We start from the raw sequence: 19570 nt of genomic DNA on the forward strand, positions 1-19570 counted from the left end.
ATATACAAGAAATTAAATTAACTGCATTGAAACTAATTTAAATTCATTGAATTAAATGAATTTAGAGAAAGAAAATATTTGCTTTGGTAGTGGGTAGTTTATGAGTAAACCTTTAAGAAATTTCATAAATATTTATTGGAAGGCTAAGGTGGTGTAAGAAATTGCTAGGTACCATGATGGGTAGGTAAAAAAAAAAAAATTCACAAGGTTTAGTTGTTTAAAAACATTAGAATCTGTAAAAGGAAAAGACAATGAATAAAATTAGATAGCATGCAATAATTCCCCTATGGAAAGGGCAAGTATAAGTATTCAAAAGGAGAAACCAGGCATAGTGGCAGGTGCCTGTAGTTCCAGCTACTTGGGAGGTTGAGGCAGAGAGGATTGCTTGAGTCCAGGAGCTCCAGGCTGCAGTGGTAGTGCAACCATAGTAGATTGTGATATACTATGGTTGCACCTGTGAATAGCCAATTCACTGTTGCCTGGCAATGTGGCAACACTCATCTCAGAAAAGAAAGAATAGAAAGAGAGAAAAAAAGAAAGAAAGAAAGGAAAATAATAGAAAAGAAAAAGAAGGAAGGAAGGGAGGGAAGGAGGGAGGGAGGAAAGGGATCATCTAACAGGATATATGTGGTATTTAAATTGTTACTGCAAGGAAAGGCAGAATTTCTACAACAGGGAGACCATAAGGAAAGACATGATAGCTATGCAGATAAAAGCAAGATAGGTTAAGAATAAGGAGAATGGTACTGCCAGTAACCAACATCAGAATTTGAAAAAAAACTATGGAAGCCTCATCACGAATGCATATAATTAAGGTATAATTAAAAATTGTGAGAGATACAATTGTTAATTTTTTAATTTGAGGCCAAATATTAAATAATGAAACATCTTAGAAATATCTATGGGTATGCTTAAAGTAGAGTGAGTAAACAGTACCAAGCAGAGGGAGCAAGGGCTTCACCTGTGATAAAAATGTGACTGAAAGTTAGAAGAGAAGATAAGGTGAAGATGAGGAAATTTAAATGCCAGCTTAAAAGACAAATAATTTTTATATGTAATTAAAAGTCTGGAGCTTTCTGAATAATGATACTTTGTTGTGTTTTGCAAAATACATTCTGAAGGCCATTTAAAGAAAGAACTGGAATTGAAAAGAGAATGACAAAGCAAGTGAAATATTTAGGATGTTAGGAAAGGTAGAAACATAATTTGAAATTATGATAAATGAAAGAAAATGTTCAGGTTTGCATCATCTTCTAAGACGTTCTGAAAAAAGTTTATGTTCATAAAAGACTTTGCAATAGATAAAATGTTCTTCTATAAAAATGTGATCCAGGATATTGGTTAAGAATAAAAAATCTGAAGCAAGACTAGCTTGATTAAACAGCAATTTACCACTGTGTGATCATAAATACTTAACCCACCATCACTATGCTTCAGTTTCCTTATATTAAGAATGTCTCTATCTATGAATTTATATATATACAAACACATATATGTATACATATAAAATAATTTATATATATATATAATCACATATATGTTTGTATACAGACAGACAGAGGGAGAAAGAGACATATACGTTTTACAATAAGAGTATTTTTTCTATTTTAATCTGGGTAATAATAGTCTCACTCTACTGGATTAAATTAGTAACACCTTTTAAGGTTAAATTTTGTTAATACAAGCAAGTACATAAAATAGGAAGTGGTATTTATTAACAACTAAAAATGAACAAAATCTATGAGCTATGTTTATTGAATGCCTTCTATTAATATCTTTAGCCTTTTATATAATTTAAACCACACTTGCCACTTACTACTGTTATATTACCTGAGCCCTGTTTTTATACAGATACAAACTTAATTTAAAAACCCACATTTTGGAGACACAATTCAATTTGTCTTTGTTTGAACTACCTGGTTACTTAGAACTTAAAATTACAGTGTACAAAAATAAAAGTTAATGTTCAAGACGTTTTAAATTATGGACAGAACAAAAGATCACCCACAATCCCAACAAAGGAATACACTGTTAGACTACCATCTATTCTTTTCCCTATGTATATTTTGCATAATTCTAAATGTCATTGTATACAAATTTTTGTTTTTTCATTCAAAATTATTAAAACAAATTTGAAATTCCTTTATAGCATCATTGATATTTTATAGACTAAATTTCATCAAGGTGATATACCTTAACGTTGAACATTTAGGGTATTTTCAATAATTTAAATTATATACATTGCTGGTGAAAAAAAGTGTTATGTAAAAGTTATTTTCTTTTACTGAAAACCCTTCTTAGATAAATTAAGAAGTGTGAAATTACTTGCTTAAAAGATATTTAACTATTTGTGGCCTGTGAGACATGTTTATTTGTTCATTATCATGAGGTTTCTTTACTTAGCAAATTCCTTGTCGTATTATTAAAAGCAAGCATTCATTGATTATTTGCTATGTCCCACATACTATTCTTAGGGTTTTTACATCTATTATTTCATTCAATTCTGACAAGAATCCTATGAGGGAGGTACTATTTTTATTAGCCCCATTTTATACTTAAGGAAATTAAGGTTTGGAGAAATTGTCCTACTTTATATACCTAGTAAATTGTAAAACCAGCATTTTGAAACTCTGTGACTCCAGCACCTGAGCTATTAACCCACTGGTGTTTCCTAAATTTCTGTGTGTGTGTGTGTGTGTGTGTGTGTGTGTGTGTATATGTATAAATACTATATATTTTAAAGACTCATTTATTATGAAAATTTCATGGTACTAATTACATGCTATTTGTCTTCGAAAACAAAGCAGTTTTCAAAAACTCTGATCAAGAAACAGAGTTTAAATATTGCTAATGCTATAAAACTGAATGGTTTCATTTATTAAATTATATATATGTTCATAAATTATGTATTATTCAAAAAATGATAGACCTCTTAACACTGATAGAAAATAGTAAAAAGCCACTGTTATGAAAATTTCTTATAAATATTTTAAATGTATGATTACTTGAATTCCCTTTACATAAAATCATCTGAAAGCAAAATTTTACATGTTTGCTTTCAGAAAATTTAAATTAAGCAATATAAGTAATGTAAGTCACATTTCTATATTCTGATATATGTGCATGTAAATCTTATGTCTTTGAATTTTTTACATCCAAATGAGAAGAGTTTTTTACAAGTAGGATTATCATCCAAATCAGAAAAAATACACTTTTCAAAGCAAAAAGAATCAGTGTTAATTAAAAAAACAATTATGCCAGGCATACTGGGCATATGGTCGCCCTAAGCAGAATAAAGTTTCATTAGTTCTTTAGTAACTCAAATCTACTGGGTAAAGTCCAGAACAAATTTTAGGGACATAGTAGAAAATGACTTGAATTGGTAAACAGGATTTTTGAATTCTCATCCAATTTTGTTACTTATCAATATCTCTGAGCTTCAGTTTCTTCATATGTTGAAAGAAAAATAATACTTTCTATCTCTTCGTGATGTGGAGAGGTTTAAATGAGAAAGTGAATGTGACTGTTCAGTATAAACTACAAACTCCCTATACAACTCATGGTTATAATATCCAGTTCCACACTTTGACAAAAACTATTTTACTTTCTAAATGTAATAAAATTGTACATAAGTTACAAAAATTGAAATATACTTCAGTAGATTTATTATATTTATATAATATTTATAATATGTAATTTATAAATATTCCTGAAATATTTATAATATGTAAAATATAAGATGATCTCTCAGTTTTAAAAATAACTATATTTTTTATCCAAGAAAATATATTGGATAGTTTGTATCAAAGTTGTTACACAACTTTAAAATTTTTTAAAAAATCATTGACAATAAAAGTATGCTAAATGATATTATATATTCTTAAATCACTATAAAGAGATACCCTCATAAAAATACTATATTTAAGAAATGGACAGACATTCTCCATATATTAGTAGACATCAGAAGCATTTGATTTTCAACATTGAACTACTTTTTCCAGTCATGAAGAAAAGCTCTTACATCAACTGACCAAACCTATAATCAGTTGTTTATAGTTACTCATATTTCATATTGTCTTCTAGCAAATACCACAATGGGCTGCCACTTCAAAATGTGCCCAGATAAACTTGCCTTTAAGTGGCTAACCACTCTCATTTGGCTAGGGACTCACTAGCTTCCTCTCCCAAACACATTAGTTTTCCTCAATATGGGACTGGAATTTGTTTTCAAACTCTAAACAGGATCATTGAAAGGAAACAGGAAGAATACTATAAAGGGAAGCCTGGAGTGATTCCAGAGGCAAGTACTCTTGCAGCAATGCATTGGAATTACGCCAAGGAGGGAAATGCTTTTGCGAATGAACATAGTTCCACGGTTAAGGAGAAGGTATTTAATTATTTTGTCAACATCACCAAGGCTAAAAATTAAGAAAGTTATGTCATAAGAAATTTACTTGACTTATAACAACATACACATATTCTTTCAGTTACACCATAAGGAGCATATTGCCTCCTTTAACTATGTTTTTAAATTAATGCTTCCTATAATATTAATACCTAATTTCAAGTATTCAAAGGTAGAATTAATGAAGATGATAGTGGAACAATTTTACTTTATTTTTAAATACCTTGGTATAGTTTGCAGGTAACAATAATTTTGGTAGTCAAATGTTTTGATTCTTGCAATTGAAATTGATGAATGTAATTAACTTTATATGGTACTTTATAGTACCATATTTAACGAGATGATTTTTCACATTTGAAATAAATTGAGGTTAAAGAAACCCTCAATTTTTAATGATAAATATATCTATTTACTGTGGTTTAAGACTGCTTTTCTTACAAAATTCTATATTTAGAAATATAGAACTTGAGCAACTCCTGTTCATTTTTTCTTAACCAATAAATGCGGAAATCATTTGAGCTAAATTACACAAAGTGAAACAACAAGGACAAAAACTTGTCATCTTCTTTATAACCTTTAAACACAGGGCCTTTAATTTTATTTCCTATCTTTTCTCAGATAAATTTAACTGCATACTTTTATATATATTTCTACTTTATTTTTCCAATTTTAATTGTGCAAAAGCTTTAAGTTCCTTTTTCATATCAATCAAGATCTTCATAACATTGAAACTGCTGCTTTCACAGCTAAGGTGCAATAATGTTCCTAAGAATTTTTCTAACAGTTACTACTGAATCCACCATCACTTTCAAGTAACTGTTAACTTCTAGTCATAGGAATGCTCCCTTTCATTGACTTGATCAGTTCACTGAGAATACGGGTGACCACCTGGCACCAAGTAGCCGGAAAGTGCCCCAGCCCAGAAGCTAGTTCACTGAGAATATTTCTATACTTACCAAGCAGAATTGCATTTTGCCTACAAGCAGGGTTAAATCTTCATCAGTTTTTGATTTCCACATATAGGGAAACTACAGGATTTTCTACTCAATTAGAAATACTGCCAGTGAGGGACAGGGAAGGAGGACAATGGGAGACAGGTTTGACTCATTCAGGGGCGTAACAGGAGGCTGCTAAACTGGCCTACTGGACCTGAACCTATATCATCTCCATTTGTTTTGCTCAGAGTTCACTTCATAATGTCACCTCTCATGAAGATGATAATTGAGTGCAGAGCCGTAGGTACTTTACATGCTTAGCAGTCATCCACATTAAGTATTTAACTCTTCAAATAGCACAAAATATATATTTGCTCAGTTACTCCATCTGAAAAGTATATCCAATATAAATACAATGTGAGCCATAAATGCAATTTTAAAATTTCTAGCCACACTAAGGAAAGAGTAAATGAAAGTTGAAATTAATTTTAATATTATCTTATATCTAGCCCAGTATATCTAAAATATGATTATTTCAACATGCAATCAACATTTAAAAATTGTTGAAGACATATGTTAATTTTTTTTTTGTTTTGCAGTATGGTTTTGAAATCCAGCATGTAAATTATAATCACAGCAAATCTCAATTTAGCATAGCCACTTTTCAAAACCTAAAGAGCCACATGGGGCTGCTGGCTATAGTACTGGGTAGCACAGGTCTAATTTTTTTTAAGTATTTAATTTTAAAAATGCTCTACTGGAATAAGAATTCTATGGAGAAGTAATCCAATTTATATATGTATATGAGGCACCAAAACACTCTGAGCCAGACATTTAAGTTCCACCATGAAATGAAGTATTTGCTAGGATTCTCCTTGCTTTGTGATTAAAACTAGGGCAATATTGTTGCTAAAAGCCTAGGCTCTAGAGTCAGAATGCCCGAAGTTAGGATTTAAGCTAAGACAAATATTACTAAAGTAACTGCAAGCAAGCTATTTACCCTTGATAGCCTCAATTTTTTTTGTTTAAAATAGAAATGATAATGATACCTACCTCATTAAATAAGATTGTGTATGTAAAGGAAATGGAGGAGTGTCTGCACATAGTAAGCGATCAAAAAAATTTAGTTATAGTAGTTATTATTATCAGTGGTCCCCTTGAGCTCAACTAAGAATTTTAAGTATAAAAATTGTGCTTCTGGCTTTGCATTTGCACACACACATACACACACATATGTTATTTTTAATGTATTATGTTTTATACATCATAAGTTAAAAAGGGGCACTAATAACGTAATTTCATAATTTATTTTCATTGTACCTAGAAACAGAATATCTATCAATCTTGAAGACCCATATGACATAGTTCTAAATATCTGGCCACATAATGCTAGGAAAAAGAGAAAAAACATTTTTATAAAACAAAGAAAAAGGTTTACTAATTCATACGCAATTGTTTCAAAACAAATAGAAAACACACAGTTGATGTACTATAGTAACTAGATCTTTACTTCGGCCCACTTCTACAAAAATATGCAGAGGACATTTGCAGAAGTAACCACAGAGATTTAGTAAGTGAAATTTGACAATTTTGTATCAAAGTTATAGTATTTATAGAAGATAATTCTAAAAGTTTGTAATTGTACTTGTTTATGCTCTGCCTATCATTAGAGCTCTTATTCACACCACTCTTAGCCTCCTATTTACTGCTACTCAAGGGCCCAGACAACATGGATTTAAAAACAGGAGAAATGACATCTCATTAAAACCTGTTAAATGTCACCTCAGTCTTGTCAGGCTATATATCCAACTACCCAGTCTCTTCTCTAAACCCCATAGCCCAATGTGCAACTATTGACTTCCATGTTAAACATAGGACACATTAAATTTTAGTAACAAATATCTTTATCACCCATATTGATTACTTACACTTAGTGCAGATGCTACTGTGGGGCAATCATTAAGTTGAAATGTGACTTTGTTTAATATCTACTGAACTGAGCTTCTGGTACAGAGCAGATTCACATATTCAAATAATTATTAATGTTTAAATGTCTGATATTGAAATTTAAAAAGGCAAAGTAGAGTTTTAATAGGACATATTACTTACGTTCACAAGTGTCCCCTTTTTGCTGGTAGCCCGCTTTGCAGATACATTTTCCAATGGGCACTAACCATTCTCCTTCTGCACTGCAGTGCATCCTGGGGGAGTTTTCCGCCTCTTCCTCTGCACTGCTGACACATGTCCCTCGAACCTCGACTAAAGAGGAAAATTCTGAACCAGTCACTGTATCTGGAAAGATAGCTAAGTTCTCAATAATGGACCAGCACTTCTTGTAGTACACTTTGACAGAAACCAAAGCTATGCAAGCCCCTACATCCTGAAAGGCAAGATAGAATCCCTTTTTGGACAAAGGTCCAATCTCTCTCACCTCAGTGTTAAGCTTCATCTTTCTTTCACCAAGGTCACCTTGGGTAAAACTTTCATCTGCCGCAATGGTGTCTATTTTTACATAGAGGTTTTCTCTTATATTCCTGCCAGTGTCATAGTCTGTTTCATAATAGTACAAATTAAATGTTTCCTTGCAAGTTCCCAGTACTCCAGGAAGACTGTTACAATCCCTCAGGGTGAATTTCAATTCTACAAAAATCCTTTGTGCATTGCCTTTTGAAATCCAGTTAGTCCGCAGCCAGTTGTTTTGGTTGGGTTCCATGACTTGGCACACCTGGTATGTTCGTATGGGGGTATAGTTCTCATCCAAACCACTAATTTCTTCCCACTGTAAAATTTAAAAGAAGGTCATCAGTCATTCAGCAAAAAATAACATTTTGCTCTTGAAAGTGCAAGTACTTCACAAACAAGGATCTTCAAAAAGGTTAGGTTGATTCCTATCTTGGCAAACACTATAAACCAGAGAATGTAAGATTCCAGGTTCTGCTTCATCCTGGTGGTAGAACACACTTATGCTTCTTGCTTTGTGTATACATACAATAAATATTTCATTTTGTTTAATATCTGTTTGCCAGTGTCTTAGCGTTTCTTTTTTACATGTTTGCTTATGTTTATGTTCTTCATTGAGATTATACTTTTTACAGACTAAGACTCACAATTATTTAAATAACCAGTAAAATTATATACATATGGATGCCTGGCAGAATTTTTGATAACTCGGTTGACATTTTAAGTGTCCATATTATACTTACGATCACAGGGTACTTAGAAACATGAAGAAGAAAATGCCAAGCGTACTCCGAAATGTAAAAGCATTCAACAACATGGTGATATTTATAATCTGGAGTATTTTACAATCTTTTCAAAATGACATATAAGGAAATAACACTTTACAGACCTATTTATTATTCCAGTATTATATATAATATTGTATATAAAACCACATAACTATAAATAAGTATGAGAGTATGATTCATTTTTATAAATAAATTGTTTTCAATAGACAAATGTACATGGTAAATCAGTATACTGGATCATATTTAGTAATAAACTGTCTGAAAGAAAAAATATTAGATGTTTTAAAATGTTCCTTTATATGCTGATATAATGTATACTACAAACCAAACACATATTAAATATTTTCCCACAAAAGGAAAAAATAGTTCATTTATCAGAATTTAGAAAAATTTCAAACTATTATACCATAAAATCACTTCACCTCCTGACCTTAAAAGCCTAAATTAATAGTAGTTTATGGTTTTTGCTTACAATTATTAAAAACTTTCCCACTTTATATTTGTGATGTCTTAATAATGAAATTGTCATGTTAATATTAGTTTCCCCAATAAAAATGCCAAATATAAAACATTTGTGTTCAAGTCCAAAATCTCATAGCATCCAATATTTAAACTATTGTTTCAGTAAAAGAAGATGAGAAAATAAAGCAAAAATCATGTGGTAAATAAGTTTATTTTTAAAACCTTATTAGAGTACTGATGTATTTAAATGTTCTGTACAATGTTAATATATACTTTTAAAAACAGTCCTTAGAAAATTAACAAGACTGACAAATTAACAATATAATATAATTCAGAAATTTTTTGTGATATATTTGCCACGATTTTGTTATACACAACCTAATATCATCAAAGGTACTCAAATGTAGCAAATAACCCATTTTAATGTTCAGCTTTTACTCAGTTCAACTTGCATTTGTGACTGGTTAAGAGTGCCTATTTTCCTTTGTTTCAGTTAGCTGCCTGAAATCTGAATGGCACTCAGCCAAATATAACTAAATTCATCCATTTTGATGGGTAGATTTTAGTCTCTTAATTAGATTGAAATTCCCAAAACTAGTAAAACTAGTAATACTATCTATCAAAAAATCAAAAGCTTGAAAGATGTGTTCTTTTAAACAACTAGAGTTTGAAGAAACCAAAGCTAATTATTTTGAAAGACTATATCCCAAGAATTCCTTTATCTAACTTCAAGGACAATTATATTCTTTTATTCTGTATAATAAAAATCAATTTTACTACCTTGAAACCCAATTATTGTCTATTTTTATTTAAAATTTTATTCCAGTGGGGAGCACTTCAGGAAAACTATGATGTAGCTTGCAAATATTGAGACTATATAAATTCATTTAACACAACTATTGTTATATTATCTCACTTTCTAAGACACTATGAACATTTCCACAAATGACACCATTGGAAAAATGTCTTCATACAGATACTGCATTTTTCTAATATGTTTATAGAAATATTTTCTCAAAACTTATGTCTCGGAAACATTTTCTTTACACTTAGATATTTAGTCATGTGTGAACTAATCTATTGCACAGATATAGAAAATATTGCCGATCATTATTTTCTAATATTATGTGTTGATGTCCACAGATATGTAGGGTTAACTGTTAACTCAAGATACTTTGGACTGATAGAATGCCTATTTGAGTCCAAGATAACACTGACAGTCATAATTTGTCATTTTGTGTATTACATGGATGAAATACTACCATCATATATCAGTTTACTTCTCCTCAGAGATAAAACCATCCTCTGTCTCTATTTGTTTTAATTGACGGATGGTAGAAAACGGGCTACATCTGTCATTGGCAAGAAAGGTGTTTCATTTTTTATCATGAATGGCTGTCTATAATGTATATTATTTTACTCACAGAAACCACTTCTCTCAAGAAAGGTATTATATTCATACCTCCAACTCATGGAATTTTTATATTTAATCTGTCAAATGGTTGTCATTGCTTTATAATTTATTGTAACCAATACAGATAACCACAATAAGAATGAAAGAAATCTCGTAAAGATTTAATTTAATGAAAACTCTGAATATTTTAAACAGATTTGTTTTGTTCACATTTTACATTATTAAACTGACTCTTAGTTCCTCACTATGCTGATTTTATGAACTCAACAATCTATTTCAAACTTTCATTCTCCTCTTTGCAAAATCTGCTACAGTTTTTATATCATAACTTACATGCTACACTTTTGACTTCAGATTTTTTAATGTGCCAAAGATAAACTTAAATAACAATACAATATCTTTTCCTTTCTCAGAGCCCTCTTCCTCAATAAGGAATAAAGAATGTGCCCTCTCTCACAATAAAAATAAGATCTGAAGACATGGATACTGAACTAAATTTACACATGAAAAATAATGGTTAGTATTTTTGAAGACTTACTAATATTTTTGGTAGATTAGCATTGGACAATTTTCTCTCATATCTATCCCAGATTTTTCCTGTAATGTGTGCAAGCTTTGCCATCACTTCTGATTAATAAAAGCAGATAGCACATAATACAAATTTGGAGAATCTATGTTTTATAGCAAATTGTATACAAAAATGTTAATCATAGCGCATTTTTAGCTACACTTTAAAGTACATTTTGAATGATGCTAAAACTGTTTTTAAAAGAGGAAAACAGATTATATACCATTTTAAAGAATTACATATGACCGACTTGATGATTATACTACAGAAATATAAAGCAACTAAGTAGGTTTAAGTGAGTTTGTGAAAGGAATGTTCCCAGTAATTAGTTAGCATTTATAGCCTAGACCCTTAGGTATGATTCCACACAATAAGAACTCAAAAGACTATGGTTATAAGAATTTGTTTTTCCCATTTCCCCAAGTTTTTAAGTACACCTTTTCTACTCAAAGAACTCAATGTCTCATTATAAACACAACATAATATTGGATAAAATACTTGGAATTAAAAGAATTTACACATGAAAGTGTGAAAATTATCCAGGAGGGAAAGGATAAGTTTTGTTTCTTATTTTACAAAATAAATAGTGATATTTTATGATGAAAAGAACTTACCCCATTAGGTGGAGAGGAAATCCACTCCAACTCTGTTTGTTGTGCTTTAGAATCCAGCAGTAGAACTGAAAAAGAAAGTTGTATTTCCAGATGTTACATGAAACACTTAAGCATATATGTAAACATTTTTAAGGCGAGTCGTTTTATATAATTATCATTTTATGACTTACAATCTATAGATAGTAAATGAGTGGTAAAATGACTGGCCTCCTGATACAACTATATTCCACTTCCTTAGAGGAAAAAGATACTCAGACACCAATATTATATTTGGTACACTTTAATTACAATGTTAAAATAAATCTTAAAATACAATATTAGAATAAAAGTGAGGGTAGAAGTTTTATGTAATATAGTAATTCTACTGTAATTATATATTATAGTTTTGTAAACCATTGAGCCCTTCAAACTTTGTCAAATATAATAACATGTACATAAGATGTCATTCCTATATTACTCTTGATCCAGTCATTAATTCCAAATATTCTGCCAACAGTAGTTTCTATTGTGTTTTGAGAACTAGAGTTTATCATTTAAAAAAATCTTTTCACATACAGTGTCTTTTCTTAAGCTAAAATGAATATAAAAATGTTTAAAACTATGTTAAGCAAAGTTACCATCAGAAAAATTAATTGCCTATTATTTACAAGATATATTTTTGAGTTTGTCAAACATCAGTTTTCAGCATTTTTATTTCTAAATTCTCAAAGTGTAAGCTAATTCTCAAAATAGCATAAACTCTGAGTTGACTTCTAAACACTTATATTTCACTTTTATGCTATCAAAAAGCATAATGTGATTAATTTAACATTTATATAAAGTATTATAAATGTTCCTGATACTATCAATATGAGAATCGGTTAGAATGTCATATACTAATGCACATATTTTGAAATTGATACATTTTATTGCCTTTTAGAACAATTATTTGCTAAAGCACTCACTTTTGATCAAACTGGTTTCAGAGTTACATGAGTTTTTGCAGTTTAAAAATATTTATCTGACTCTATATCATTTTGACAAATGCATCAATTTGTCCAGAAATAATTGTGAATATATTTTAAGTATGTCAATAGGCTTAGCGTCAGCCTCAGCAAAATGTTAAAATTTTGACTTAAAATACGTGCTTATATGAACTTTTAATAATAATGCAACTCAATCACTAGGGATAAAATATCTATTTGAAAGACAATTTAAAAATCCGTTATGATAAGAAAACAAAGGAACAGTTGATTATGTGTTCAAAGGACCAGTTGATTTTGTGTTTAACTCCTTCACACTAGTCAAGGTTATTAACTGTAAATGAAAATAGATATAGAATCACTAGGATTTTTTTCCCCTCATTTCTTTGTTTAGTACTTTACACTTAAGACTCATCAGGAAGACTCTGACAGGAAAAGAAAAACTTGATCACAAATATTTGACTCCCTTTCAAATGAGAAATGCACACACACTTAAAATGTCAATTTGTATTTTAACTTGTAACATGGATAAATCGTTGGACTAGCGAATTTACATAAAAAGTAGTAATTTTTAAAGTTTATTTTTATCCTCAACCTTTGAGATGAAGCACAAGGAAACAATGTGGGTGCCAGGTACTCTTTAATTTTTTTTGAGATGCTTTTTTCTTTATTTTTGTTATTTTTTTCTTGTGTGCTGAATATAGACAACAGGATTTTAAATCCAGGTGACCTTCTTGGGTCATCTCCGAGAGTGGAATAAACACTGCAAGATTACTATTTATTGCCATTCTGCTACCCTTCAGCTCAGTCTGGGGGTGGAAGCTACGGACCTAAGCAGAGCAGTGCCGGGCAACAAGTTAAGGGAGAAACAAACGAACAAATTAAAACAAAACAGAACCCGGCCCTAGAACGTTTAATTAGAGGCCGCTCTCAAGTGATCAGTGCGTCTCTCTTCTGAGTCTGTCCGCTCTCTGGTTAAACCCTCAAGTGAGCGCGTTTCCCTTCCCGCTCCGAGCAGAGTGCCAAGCTCCCTTTGCGCCCGCGGAGGCGCAGTCCCTGGGCTCACTCCAGCGCTGGGGTACAGGCAGGGGACTCCGGGGCTCCGCGCCCCGCTGTGAGGGCTGGGAAGGTGATGGGAGAGGGGCTAGATGCAGGGTGCTCCCTGGCCGACGATGGCCAGGACCGCGCGGGAAAAGGCTGGCGTCCCCGGGCTTGGGCGGGGCCGTCGGCGGGGCGGGGCGGGGGCTGCCAGACAGGCGCGCCCGCTGCGCCAAGCATCCATTACGCCTCGGCCAGACCTGGGCACTCCAGGGAGCCAGTGGCGCCCGCACTCGAGAAAGAGCTGGGAAGAGGAGAGTGGCTTTCGGGAAGCGTCTGCTCTAAGGGGAGGCGGCGGCGGCGGCGGCGGCATTTACGGAGAGAAAAAGTAGCAGCTGTACTTTGCCTCCAAGCGTCAGACTCTGACAAGCGCTCCCTGTAACCACGATAACTGACCTACCCGAGAGAACGTGCACAAGGAAAGCGAGGGGAGGGGATTTCTTATCTTCCTCCAGCCGCCCGCAAATACCCCAGGAGGTCCAGCACCTGCTCCAAGCGGTTCCCAGCGCTAGCCCTTGGGTGCAGCGGGGTGCCTCGGGGCTTGTGAGTGCCTAGAAGGCCTGCGCTCGGTAGCCGCTGAACCCTAGAAGCGTCGCCGCCTAGAATCCGGGCGCATTCGCCTCCCGCCAGCCACCGACCAACACCCTCCCTCCCATCGCCCCCGCGCCTTTTATACATCTCACTTCTGCATCTAAAGAATTCAGGCTCCTAGAATCAGAATCCTCTTCACGTAGCTTGCACCCAGAAGAGCAAAGCCACCGAGACATTCTAGCTGCAGGAACCTCTCCCCCTAGTGATGCAGTTATTTATAGCCCAAACTCCAGCCAGAGTCTGCGTGTGTTCGCGCTCGGGGCTTTGCCGCGGCGGTGCAAACTTTTCCTCTGGTCCGCTATTCCAGAGGAATCACAGGGTGCCAGGGCTGAATGTTTCTGATCGCTAACGTCAGGGGGTAGAAATGCGGTTTTGAAGGGGATGAGTGTGCGTTTCTAGCAGATGTCCGTCCATCTGCAAACACGTAACCATCAGCTTGGAGGCCTGGGGTTCTCTGAATGGGTTCAGCATCTAAACAGGTTGCAGATGTGGAAAGTGGGGTCAGAAGGTCAGGCTGAATGAAGGACTAGAATGCGGCGCTGGACTGGAGGGGGCCTGAGTGAACTAAGAGGGGTGAACGGTGAGAATAAAGAAAAGCCGCCCTAAGTTTTCAGGAATAGATAAAGCAAGGACCTATATGTAATCCCCCATCCCAACCCCCGCCCAATAACCACCATGACCTAAATTTGATCACAGATTTTTCCCCCTCTACACTTAAGAAATAAGTCATTATTTCGATTCTGCTTTTAACAGATCAAAAAATGAAACTTCGATACATAGCCTGGAAGACCGGGGGCGAGGGGCTGAGGGGGGCTGAGGGTAGGATTGTGACATTGCTCAAAAGCAAGACACTTCCATTGACAGGGTTTATTTTTCCCCAGCTCCAACTACAGGCACCGAAAGGTATTTTACCTTCCGTCAAAGGTTCAAAGGAGAAGGAAAACATAACCACATACAGGCGTTCTGTAATAGCTGGCCAAATAAAACCTGCCTTCTCCTACCAGAACCAACCCTCAGGGTCTAGGTCTTTGGCAAGGTTTGGCCATTCGGATTCCTCAATTGCTGGACTCTGGGGCAAGTAACTGGGGACTTCGAGTCGCCCAGGCGGCTTCTCCTTACAAATTGAACGGCTCCAGCCCGCCCCTGCCTCCGCGGCCCGAGCAAGCCCTCTGGGTTGCAGCTGCCCCCACGACCGTTGGGCTGGACGCGCAACGCGCGCTGAATGTAGACATCCCCGGCCCGCGGGTCGCGCGCCGCACGCCGCGCTTCACCTCCCCGGCGTTATTGTTCCGCGCCGGCGGCCGAGCGCCAACCGCAGGACCGCGCTGCTGCCTCCGACGCAGTGAGCACTTCATTAGTAACCCGAGCTCTCCGAAGTCTCGGTTCCTCTGGGAAGGCTCCGGGCTCCCGCCACTCGCCGACGGGCTGGCGGGGACGCTAGGGGGGCTGCCCTCCCGGGTCTCCAACCCAACTCTGGCCGCAGCTCCCACAGAAGGCGAACGCGGAGGGAAGGAAGACAGAGCTAGAGTGAGAGATGTGACCCGCCTGGGGTCCTACGAAATAAACTCGCCGGCCGTTCCTCCAGCCCTACCCCACTCCGTTGCTGCTCACGCCCTCCGGACTGCCCGCGCCAGAAATCCCGCACCCGTCGGAGGGACGACCCCGGGCACGGGGCTGCAGGCGGCTCGGAGCGGCCCTGGCTCGCGCTCGCAGTTCCGCCTGGAGCAGCCCGAGCGGTGAGGGGGCGGGGAGCCGGCGGGGGAGGGTCGCCCGGCACCGGAGGTGCGGCCGGCAGCGCCGCGGACGAGCTGGCTCGTGCAGGTAGGCAGCTAAATAAATAAGTCAGAACAAACTTTGCTTTCCCATCACCTTACCTTCCTTCGCAGCCTGCGCCTCCCCCGTGTGTGCAAAGCGGAGCAGCCAGATGTAGCATAAAATAATCCATGAAGGGTACCGAGTTTGAAAAACCATGGTGCATGAGCAGGTTTTATTTTAGGTTTCAATTATCTTGAGCGGTGGATTTTTAAATGCTGTTTGTTCCGAAGTAGCTTTTGTTTTATTGCGCTCCTTGCATCGATTCCCCTTCTCGGCCCCCGACCGGCTGCTCCACGTTTAGCTTTTTTTATTCGCACCCCCCTCCTGTTCGCTCGCACCGTATTTGCTGCCTGCAAGTCTCCGACTGCAGACCGGCCGCTTGCTCCACACTCCAATAATATCAATTAGGGGGGAGGGGGCGGGGCTCCGAGCCGAGAGCCTCCGCCACTCGGGCTGAGTGGCAGGCACAGCCGGCCTGCCAGGAGGCGATTCCCGGGGCCAAGGGGCGGGCCCTGGCGAAATGGCCGCCCCGGCCTCGGGGGCGGGGTCCTAAGCAGGAGCCAATCGGTGCCGAGCGGAGTCAGGTTGCTGGTCCAGGATTCCCTCCAGGTTCTCAGCTAGCGCTGGATGTTCGGAGGAGAACGAGGATGGCAGCCGAGGTGTGTGCTGCTTTGGACGCTCTGCTTTTAGCAACCGCAGCTTTCGTAGAGCAGGATAAATCCGAGAATAACGCTCCCAACTTACACTCTTGTCTATAGCTGTACTCCTCGAGATCTTTTAGAAACCAGAGGCGAAGCAAAGCCTGTCTCAGCTACCAAGCGCGGAGCCCGGACAGTGAAAAGAGCTGTGCCTTTAAGTAAAGTTCCTTTTACATTTTTTTGTTGTTAGAACCTCCCCGGGCAGGGTAACTTTGTTTTTTGCCATGTTGAAAAGTTTCTCTCTTTTTGTTACTTCAAGAGCAGTCAACTTTGAGTACCACCCACCACAATTCCTGCAAGAATAAAAGTAAACAAATGTTTTATGTTTAAACAGTTTCCAAGAGTTTGCAACAAGCTCTGGCAAAAGAAACAGAGGAAAAGGGAGTGGGAAAAGGAAGTCTTTTGTTTCAAGCACCCCTTCACCTCCACCTATCTTTTCACCGTAGTTTGTTGAACAAAGTGGAACATTAGGGGAGAATCTTCTGATGGTTGCTTATCGTTTTTTCTATGCATGTATCATTTTTCTAAGGTTTTCCTTGGATTGCCTACACTCTGATAGTTTTCCATTTCGCTGCATAAATTATACTTAATATTAAAGAATGTCATTACGTATTAAATTCACAACAGGCAAGACCTTTCTCTTTCGCAAGTATTTACCATTTTCAGGTATTAATCAATACTTATCTTTCAAAGAGAAACTAGAATTAAAAAAAAAAAAAAAAACCCAGTATCTCTAGTTGAATTCATTCAACCCGAACAGCAAGGAAGACTGCGTAGAGAAATCTGTTTTCTATTAGGCAGTTTTGGACACTTTGTATTCAAGAGGTGGATAATAAGAGGAAGAACTTTAAAATTTTAATTGCCAAATCATCCATTTCACAGGTCATACAGAGTAACTTGATCACATGTTTAAGATGAACTTCTTTTTTTTTTTTTTGTTCTCTATCATTTATGATTTCCTTTTATTTCTGATAGGTACAAAGTTTGATCTCACATAAGGCTCCAAACTTTTTCCACTCTATCTGGAAATACAAAGTAAATTGAGTTGTTTCTGGTGTTTATAGTAGAGACTTCTCAAAGATGACAGCCGCAGATATTTTTATTTTATGGCAAATTGTCTCCTGTAGTTTTGATTTGCCTAATAAAATAACGTGAAAGAGAGATATGAAATATTCTTCTTAAAACCTCTCTGATTCTGTAGTTTCTGTAACATTTCTTAAACATTACATATTCCTAGCCATTATGCCTATTTAATATTTTAGAAATTGTATCAAAAAGCATCTTAAGTGCCCTTTAAAGAATGCATAGAAAATGTAAATGAGTAATAGATTAGCCTTGGAAAGAGACAAAAAAAATGTAGAGAACACACTTGTTTTAGAGAAGATGAAGTGGTATTTACAGAGAAGAGGATTTAAGAAAGAAACTTGTAAACTAAAACATTAGAGTTAAAAACATAAATCCCCATACTTAGTCTTTAAAATGCACAGAGCTACAAACTCATAAATATTAAACCACTTCTAATAGTTAAAATTAATTTTCCAGTATTTCAGCACTTTCCCCAGGATCTCATTCCCACTTCCTAAAGTGACACCAAGGTAGCCTTTAAAGTTTAAAATATTCCTTTCATCTTTTGAATGACTAATACTCAGTGATGTGAATACAAATACTTTTCCATTAAAACCAGGAAACCAAAGAAGTAACATCCTTCACTCATCTGATGAGTGTAGGTGGTGTAGTGAGCCCTCTTTTTGTGTCCCTCCCTTCTCTCTGTCAGATACAGGGGCATGTGTAGCCTCACTCTTATTTTTAGAGACAAGAAGCTTCACATTAAATGCACATGTGCCAGGTTGCTGACAGTTCTCCCTGCGTAGCTGCACAATGATTCTCATTTTTAGATTTTTCAAACTTCTTTCTTTTGTAGTATCTAGATATATTGATAAAGAATTTGTAGCACTTAAATAAAAATAAATGACAGTCAAGAAGACAATGTTCAGTATACAGTATATGTTTTAATATATAAATTTACACTCAACTGTATTTGACTAATGATAAAACATGTAAACTTATTTGTACATGAAGCCACTGACATAAAACAAATCAGTATATAAAAACTTTCTCATTTTAAAATAACATAATGGTGAATTTCCTCACACCATTACAGTTTGTTTTGGCTTCATTTGTATGATTTAAGCATATTATTTCTAGAGCAATTATTTTTAATAATGTAACATGTTTGTATGTAAAGTGAATTCAAAAGGAACTCGTCTTCCTGAGCAATACCAAATCGTGTATGAGACCAACACATGTGAGCCAAAGCAGGAATTCTGAAAACTAGTTTTAAATATTTATGCATTCATTGTACACTTATGTTGATAGTGACAGAGTCATTAACATGTATTTAGAGAATTTTAAATAAATGGAAAAAGAGGCTAAGGACTTAATATTTTTATTTTATATCCTTGCTGTTGAAACATGTATCATAAATGTATAGTGGGAAGATGAAAATGCCTCTCTTAAGATGCAAACAAGATATACCCAATTTTAATGCACTTTGTATTATTTTATTTGTATAATTACCAATAATCACATGCCTGTACATGTAGGAAAATGCACAAATTCAGAACACACATTCCAAATGAGGATACAGCTGTTATTTTCTTTTAACTTGCTACAATACTAATATTTACCTCACTGTTTACCTCTGGGAAATATTCCCTGATTTTAAGAGAGAAATAGGAGTAAATTATAATGACTTCAGGG

The 19570-nt window shown here is 35.8% G+C and overlaps 1 protein-coding gene across 16 annotated transcripts in view; it reads right to left on the bottom strand.

The window, feature by feature from the left end:
• The window catches only part of EPHA7 (EPH receptor A7), a 185039-nt gene extending 168559 nt beyond the window's left edge, over nucleotides 1-16480 (bottom strand). For 6 of the 16 annotated variants that reach the window (XR_013534867.1, XR_013534866.1, XM_035296352.3 and 3 more), the window contains exons 1-3: nucleotides 16172-16480; nucleotides 11647-11711; nucleotides 7450-8119 (exon numbers count right to left, since the gene is read on the bottom strand). Coding sequence is in view for 12 of the 16 variants with exons in the window: in XM_035296352.3 (XP_035152243.1) it covers nucleotides 7450-8119; nucleotides 11647-11711; nucleotides 16172-16268 (832 nt within the window). In the remaining 4 variants the exon portion in view is untranslated. Of the gene's footprint in view, nucleotides 1-7449; nucleotides 8120-11646; nucleotides 11712-14192; nucleotides 14353-14389; nucleotides 14499-15209; nucleotides 16036-16171 lie in introns of those variants that run through there. The other 10 variants (XR_013534868.1, XM_078370733.1, XM_035296355.3 and 7 more) reach the window with 6 other exon arrangements.
• Between the last annotated feature and the right edge of the window lie 3090 nt (nucleotides 16481-19570).

This window comes from Callithrix jacchus, chromosome 4, assembly GCF_049354715.1.
Source record: "Callithrix jacchus isolate 240 chromosome 4, calJac240_pri, whole genome shotgun sequence".
Lineage (NCBI taxonomy): Eukaryota > Metazoa > Chordata > Mammalia > Primates > Cebidae > Callithrix > Callithrix jacchus.